We start from the raw sequence: 7,995 nt of genomic DNA on the forward strand, positions 1-7,995 counted from the left end.
AATAATGCTTCATCCTTATTTTCAAGATTTCAATTCAATTACTTTAAATTTCAATCTTTATTAAAGTGAACAGTCGGGGCAAGGATGGCTAAAGTCGGTAAAAAGGTGTAAATGTATCCAGTATAATTTTCTTATGAAATGAAAAAATAAAATCTCTCGTCAAAATCTGTCTGCGTACGAAGAAATTAATTTAAAAGTATGGAAATTCTAAAACGTCCTCTCGGCTCACTATGTCTGTGGTTACATTTCCATGCAGCCTCGCTTTCAATGCTTTCAACTTTTCTTTACTTTAATGGTCAGAACTGGGAAACTAAGCAGAACTTGACCGTCGTATTAATATGTGAGGACTTATGGAAGGCCATACCAATGAACGCATTTACTGGTTTTCTTTGCCCTTGCTTATTGATTGTTACCATCTATTATTCTATTTCCCTTGCTTACTTTGCTCTCAATAATTTTAGGAAAAGTCTGAACTTAGCATCCCCTCAATCTTCTCATTATCTTAAATACTCCTAACTCTTTTTGGATTAAATATGGTATTTTTAAATACACAAAATTAATAGAAACTCCATCTGTGATATTATAGATATAGAATGGTAATGCCTGGAATATCATTGACAGAAAAATGCTGAGTTAATAACCTATAACTTTTAACAGTTTTGAATATAAATATCTACGCAAACTTAAATAAATGTGTATACTATACCTCTTGTAAGAGTTTAGTTGTTGGGCCATTTTCTGCAGATTCTGCAAAATCACACCAGGGATGTTTCTCTCGAGTGCAGAAGGCAAAAGGCATAGCTGCCGAAAATAAAGAAATCGATAAAAACATTAAATTTGTTTACATTTTTAATTGAATCATTTACATGCATATAACACATTCTGAAATCTATTTCCATTTGAGGAATGATAAGGTTAAAAGCATTTCCAAGCTTATTTCTGATATTCTACTAATGTTAAACTATTTTTAATACATAACTTTTCACATTCAGCAAAATGATAAAACTGATTCTTCAGAATCTTTGGTCATGTTTTCTGTGTCCCCGGGTTTTCTTGACCTTTATGCTTTAGTAAATATTTCATATAAAATTAAAGCAGAATTCATTTTCTTTGATGCCTTTCTTCTTCTCATATAAAATTAAAGCAGAATTCTTTTTCTTTGATGCCTTTCTTCTTCAAACAGAAAAAGTTGTTTTCTAATATCATTGAGGAAATCCTAGCACTTCTACTATGAGTTTTTAAGAAAAAGTGGATTTATATTTTCAACTTTAAATATAGCTCTGTGAAATTCAGGCTTTTTCTAGGTCAATGTTGTATCTGTTGTTTGACATTAAATATTACCACAATTTTCACAGAGTTGAACTTATAACTTACAAGTCATTTGTGTCGGTTAAGGGGAAGTAACCCTAGATATTATCTTGAACAAATTAATGGTGGGGTTAATAACTTAACAGAGACATATATTCAGCACTGATGTTGACACCATCACTGAAGTGCAGAGTCTGAGGGGAACATGCAAACTTCGCATATAAAAGTAGCGACAGGGACTCTCAAAACTAAAAAAATAATCGCTAAAGTTTCATGGTAGCACTCTTTAAACTCTGAGGGGCTATTTCTCTTACTCCATGCTTCCTGCATACAGAGTACATTCACACCACATTGAGCAGCGACAGCGATGATATCTGAAATTCGATTGTGGAGTGCTTCAATCTGAAAAACATAAAGAGCATGAAAAAAAATTTCTGTCTTATTGCCGTCCTTATAATGAGAGCACCATTCTGAAATACCTGAGGTTCTGAACTTCAGATGAATAATTTTGTCAGCAATACTTAATAACTAAATATCGGTAATAACGATACCAAAATTATGTCTCTTTAATGGCAGTATTTTTTATCAACATTTTGGGTGATTATCTTTACATCAATCAAGTGGATATCTAGAGTCCTTAGCAACCAGCGTTCCAATATTTGATCAATTTTCAATAACTTTAGTGGATCATTTCATGTATATCGGATGAGAACGGTACCTGTTTTGGTATTGGTGCTGTAGTTGGAAGGACAATCTTATTCTGTATGGCTCCAATCCGAACTATCCTGGGTTGGCGAAAGTTTTCCTCTTTTGCAATCTCACAGAAACTATAACCCTGAACTTCAAAGTCTTGCTGGGCAGCAGTGGAGAACACATCTTCTGGCAGATCAAGCTTCCTAAAATAATTTAAATCAAAAGAATTTTCAGGATTAATTAAGATATTAATTTATAAAATCAAATTAAAATTTGACTTTTAATTCTGCTCCACAACGATGCACTAAGACATGCTGTAATACAAGATCTACTCTCTGTTTGGGGACATTGGAGCATCGTTGTAGTGGAGCGGAATTACAAGTTTAATTGTAATTAGATTGTAATTTGCCACGTGCATTTGTTTGTAAACAAACATCACGTGACGAACCAAAATTATCAACTCAAGACTTTTTACCAATAAATTTCATTGCAACACTTAAATCTAATAGGGATATCAAATGGTGTAATGGTATCTGACAAAATCGTCACTGAAACCTGATATCGTGCTGGTGCATTTTCAGACGAAAAAACTGGGTCAATATTGGAGATGCTTGTTTATTCCTCAGTAAGTGTGGCTACATGCATTTTTCGTTTGACAACCAGATAATTTTTACCTTAGTTCTTTTCCATAGAAGATACGCCTAACCTCTGCAAAATCTGCCGGAGGCAAATGTTTTTCCAAGACTTTCTCAACGCTTTCCAGTTCTGCAGCCATCCTGTTGCGATTAGTATGACGTCCTTGACCTTTAAGTGCAAGGGACTAGTTCACTTCGAGGGTAGACACGTCGCATTACACGTTGACTAATTTCCATTTGTTCGTTCTTATTATGTTTGTATTAATTTTCTGTTTGTTGAATATTGATAATTTTATTAACTTTATTTCTATTTTGTTTACTACGGAATCAGTTAAGCCCAAAGAATTCAATGTAGGTATGCATTAACACACATTTTCAAATAATGGACTCTTCCATTTCCCCCGCGAAAATCAACATCCGTAGCAAAAAGTGGGTAGACAGATCGAGGATGTCATCATGTAAACCGTCATGTATTTGAGGCCTGTTACTGAAGTCTAGATTTAGGACGAAAACTGTTTTACGTGACTGATTATAATCTTTCACTTCTTCTATAACGCAAACAGGCACCTGTTATCGGTTGGAAATGAACTGCCACACAGGTAAACTCACTGGTCGTCGATACTAATGTATTGACTGTAATCGCTCTTTGAATGACCTGGAAGTTTCTAGCTAACATATGTACCACTGACATTGAACATGTCGAGAGAAGTAAACATATACGGGCACATTTGAAGATTAGCACGTCCTCTACATTCAGTTGAATAATGTGGGGCAATCTTGGCTTTAAGTGAACATGGTAAAAGCATTGTTAGCTTTTCATGTTTTCTAACATGCAAATGTCCAACTTGATCTAATCATGATTCATGATGGTGTTTACTAAATGGTATACATGTACAATGCATATACAATAATATACCCACAATCTAAAAAGGGATTAAAATGCTGCAAAACGTAATATATTCAGTATTTAAAAGAACTTCAAACAGTATCATGCCATGCATTGTCAACTTTATCACAACCATCTGAAGATGTATGCCCCTCATATTTAAATTATTGCTTACTTTTTTTATACAAATGTACTAGACAAGTTGAAAACACATTTTGAACCACTTCATAGGTTCTGCTAATGCAATTTACCGCGGTAGCTCAAATTTTCCTGAAATGATTCTGACATGATCCAGGCTAAGTGTTGTTATTTTGCGGGTCAATGTGAAATCCAAATGCTGCCATCTTGAAAACACAATTTGGACTCCTACACAAGTTTTGTTGCTTAAATTTAGCTGAAATGATTCTGACATGATCCTGTCCAAGTATTGTTATTTTTCTGGCCGATTTGAAATCCAATATGGCCACCATAACTGCCATCTTGAAAACAAATTACATAATTCAAAATGTCAAAGTTACCATCTTTAAAATTCTTTTCTTGTACAACTTTTGCAGAGTTAATCAGATGATTGACCGTTTACTGGCGTTTAGGGTCTTTGATGTCTTGTTAATAATATCTTATTTACGGTTTCAGGGTCAGTTTTGGACTCAGTAACAGAACAATTGCTAAAAGAAGTTGAACATTCATACAAGTCTACAGGTCAATGTGAGTATACGATTAATAAGCTATCATTTGGTATTATTTAATTAATCAAAAGAATATCTTAAATAGTAATTATAAAATAATTGTAATATACATTATATATTATAAATGTACTGCAAGCCACAAGAATATCTTTGCAAGACGTTCAAGTCAATTGAATATTGGAGAAATCCTTATGGTGCAGAAGTCTAATAGAAATCTTAGAATTAGAATCAAATGTGTTGATAAAAATTTACTTTTTGTTTGCAGTAACAGATGAACTTCTAACTGCGTAAGTACAAAATGTCTAATTAGCAGCCTTATTTCACTTAATTCTATTGGAATGATCAGATCTCAAGATTTTCCAAATGCAGTGATATTATTTTTCGGGTCTGCCCAGAATCCAAGATGGCTGCCACAGCGGCCGTTTAAAATCATATTTGGTGCAATGGAAGCAAACTGATGTAAAGGAAGGACAACCCATCTAGAAAGTGTTGTTATTGCTAGACCACAAAGAGACATTTCTTTCGGTCAATTCAAAATCCAACATTGATGCCAAAACTCACCATCTTAAAAACATGTTTAATTCATTTTCTATTCAACTGGTAGCAAGGATATCAGATGACCGTCTTGTAAAGCCCTTTGGGCCTCTTGCATCTATTAATACTTTTATGTGTGATGAATGTTTATTTTCTTGTCTTTGTATAGTAATGAAAGCTTGACAAATAATTACCAATACATGTATTTCCAGACTTACCCTATTTTAATTTGCAGTGATTCTTTGTTAGTTTACAGTTTGTATTCCAAACCACGTTATCTCCTGCCCTGGACCTGGTCGATCATAGGAACATCACACGAATCTCCTCTCCCTGTGGACGTGTTCTTTATCAGGTATTCATGATTTCAGATGTCAATTGCTTCTGTGAACATGGCTCCAGAGGGATGGGGCCAAAAGGGGTCAAAATGGTTAAATTTCAAAAATCTTCTGAATTCACAGATTTGATGGAACCAGATACTCTTCATAGATTGGAAGGTCATAAGGCCCTCTACAAAAATTGTGAATTATATGACCCTGGGGTCTTGTGTTTCCTGGGGAGGGGGGTTAAGTTTATTATAATAGTTTATAATGGGAAAACACATTTTTGAGCATTATTTGGTGCAATTGAAGTAGAGTAATTAGGAAATTAGTCAATCTGGGTTAGAATTATTAGCCTGAGATAGCATATAACGTCATATCCATATTGGTCCTGGCCAACCCCCAGGGGCCAGAGGGGCGGGGCCAAGAGGGGTCAAAATGGATAATATTTCAAAAATCTTTCTTCTGAATTCACAGATTTGATGGAACAAAATACTCTTCATGGATTTAAAACTCAAATTTATAAAATCACTGACTGATTTCAAGGGCTTGATGGGCCAATATATATAGTGTTTATATGTTTTTCTGTATCTGAACTCGGGTGACCGTTAAGGCCCATGGGCCTCTTGTTTATGAAAACAGGTAGTTGGGAGTTCAGGGACACCTTACACCTGTCTATCGACAAGCATCTATTGTTCCTGTCCGGCCTACAGGTACTCAGGTGAGCATTTACATATTTCTTTAACATTAAAGGAGGTCACCACCAGTATCTACAGAAAACCACAAATCTACAGTCATTGCCAGGCTAACAGTAAAACATGTTTATAATGAACACACTTAAAGTGAATATGTTGTTATAATAGTGTTTTTAATTTCCTGTCAAATTTCCTATACCTAGCCTATCTGAGATATGTGTATAACGAAATATGTTTATAAAGAAGTTTGTTGATCCCCAGAAGTTGTTATAAGCTTGCTTTATTGTATATCTACTCAGTCTATAATGCTTCCCAGCTGCACACAAAATAGTCAATATTGCCTATAATGAGCACTGAATTACAAGCACAATTCTCTGTTATTTTTAGGTGTCAAATTTTTTCTATATAAAGAAATATAAAGAAGAATATTCTCAGTACTCCATGGTTTACTATTACTGCCGTTATATCCCCCCTGGATAGGATGTACGTCAAAGGACGGAACTACCTGTCTCATCTGTTGTCACAGACAGAGTCGTCAGTTTTGCTATGATGTACATCGTCCAAGGGTGGATATACCAACAGTGGTAGTAACCCCTTGAGTAGCGAGGATGAGAATGTTCATAAAATTTGGCCATTGAACCTGAGACAGATAAAGATAAGATTCTACAGACTATTATAGCATAACTTGTTGATTCCTGTGGTTTTTTTCTGTTAATTGTTTAACAGAGCTATGTAAACTCAATAATACTGAAATGTCTGTTAATTTCTGTTTTCAGTGCTTATGAAACAGGACCACATTATGGTATGTATATAATAGATTCTGTGAATCACATTTGTAGGGACATTGATTTGGGCTCCATCTGTATGTACATCTAAAAACATTGTACTACAATTTTCTTTCTGAGCTACGACTCCAAAATCTTTTAACTCCATTAAACTTCATTTAATGTGGTATGAAGTCATTGTCCTGGTTGTGACTGATTATTGGCAATTTAACTTTTTATGTTTTCTCTTTATCATGGAGCATAGATATATTAACATGATCTCATTTCAAAATATTAAATTTTTGCTTGCCAAGACTTACAAAACAAACAATCAATCCCATGGCTTATTTATATGAAAATCATTTGATATCTTATGCTTGCCAAAAATGTCAAAATGAAACAATTCACCAGTATGATATATGACCAAGCTCTCACAAAGTTCTACTTATGATCTTAATTTGCTTATATTGTTGCAGTGTAAGCATACCCTCGCAATCCGATTGGCTGTAGCTATGGACCTTTGTAAGGAGTTAGTGGTTACCAATGAGGAATTGGTCAAGGTCATTACAAATATGGATTGACCACAGCATCAAGAACAGGAAAAGGCTTGAGATGTGATCAGCACAGATTGATCACACAAAGGGAAATTGTCAAGGTCATTACAAGTAGATTGACCACCGCAACTTCAAGTGGCTTGGGATGCGATCAGCACAGATTGGCCCCAACAACAGAAGATGGTCATTGATCAGGGGTGCAACCAACAGAGATGACCATTACATCAGCAACAGCAGATAACCGTTGGTCAAGTGTGTATTAAGCAACAGGAGATGGTCATTGGTCAGGGATGTAATCAGAACAGATTGACCACCACAACACAGATTTCTGTTGTCAGTGAGAGAATTTGTATTGGCTTGATCAGTGTTCTGTTTCAATCTTTCCCTTGCAGTACTGGTATTAAAACTACACAGATAAAACTGAAACTAATGGTTATTACCTGGTAATTTAGGTTACGAAATAATTTCTCTTCGTTGAGATAGCTAATAAACTCCATTTTGGTAAGATGGTTTAGTAATAGAACTACATGTATACAACATAATGGTTGAAATACATTGTACATGTACTAAATATTGGTAATCCTTTTAAGTATTTTTGATGAAAATAATTCATTTTACATCCAAATTCTACCATATATCTTGACTGATATAACATGGCACAATCCCTTCATAAGTACATGGAGTTTTTTATATTATCATAACTGAGAGCCAAAGCTGTTAATGTTTATCAACATTAAATTATGTAAACCTTACGACTAGCCGAAGTTATTTTATCCTTAATGTAATACCACCCCTCTGGACTGTCTCATAGTAAAACTGGAGGCAACAGAACAGGTAATTCTGTCCATTGATGTAAATCAAAAGAGCCGTATAACGATACACTGTGGTCAACAGTGTGGCTTTGAAATTGGACGTCACTTCTG

The 7,995-nt window shown here is 34.8% G+C and overlaps 2 protein-coding genes across 2 annotated transcripts; one reads left to right on the forward strand and one right to left on the reverse strand.

The window, feature by feature from the left end:
- Positions 1-700: 700 nt before the first annotated feature.
- On the reverse strand, positions 701-2,831 carry LOC138331082 (beta-ureidopropionase-like). Its single transcript, XM_069278537.1, has 4 exons — positions 2,676-2,831; positions 2,027-2,204; positions 1,623-1,710; positions 701-801 (listed from the first exon to the last, which is right to left on the reverse strand). Exons 1-4 carry the CDS (start codon positions 2,774-2,776, stop codon positions 701-703), a joined length of 468 nt encoding a protein of 155 aa, XP_069134638.1. The 5' UTR covers positions 2,777-2,831.
- Positions 2,832-2,928: 97 nt separating this feature from the next.
- Positions 2,929-7,492, forward strand: LOC138331016 (zinc finger SWIM domain-containing protein 7-like). The gene is made up of 7 exons (XM_069278476.1): positions 2,929-3,235; positions 4,156-4,227; positions 4,474-4,495; positions 4,992-5,094; positions 5,702-5,780; positions 6,531-6,556; positions 6,995-7,492. Exons 1-7 carry the CDS (start codon positions 3,220-3,222, stop codon positions 7,097-7,099), a joined length of 423 nt encoding a protein of 140 aa, XP_069134577.1. The 5' UTR covers positions 2,929-3,219; the 3' UTR covers positions 7,100-7,492.
- The last annotated feature ends 503 nt before the right edge of the window (positions 7,493-7,995 follow it).

The sequence above is a fragment of the Argopecten irradians genome, chromosome 9, assembly GCF_041381155.1.
Source record: "Argopecten irradians isolate NY chromosome 9, Ai_NY, whole genome shotgun sequence".
Taxonomy (NCBI): Eukaryota; Metazoa; Mollusca; class Bivalvia; order Pectinida; family Pectinidae; genus Argopecten; species Argopecten irradians.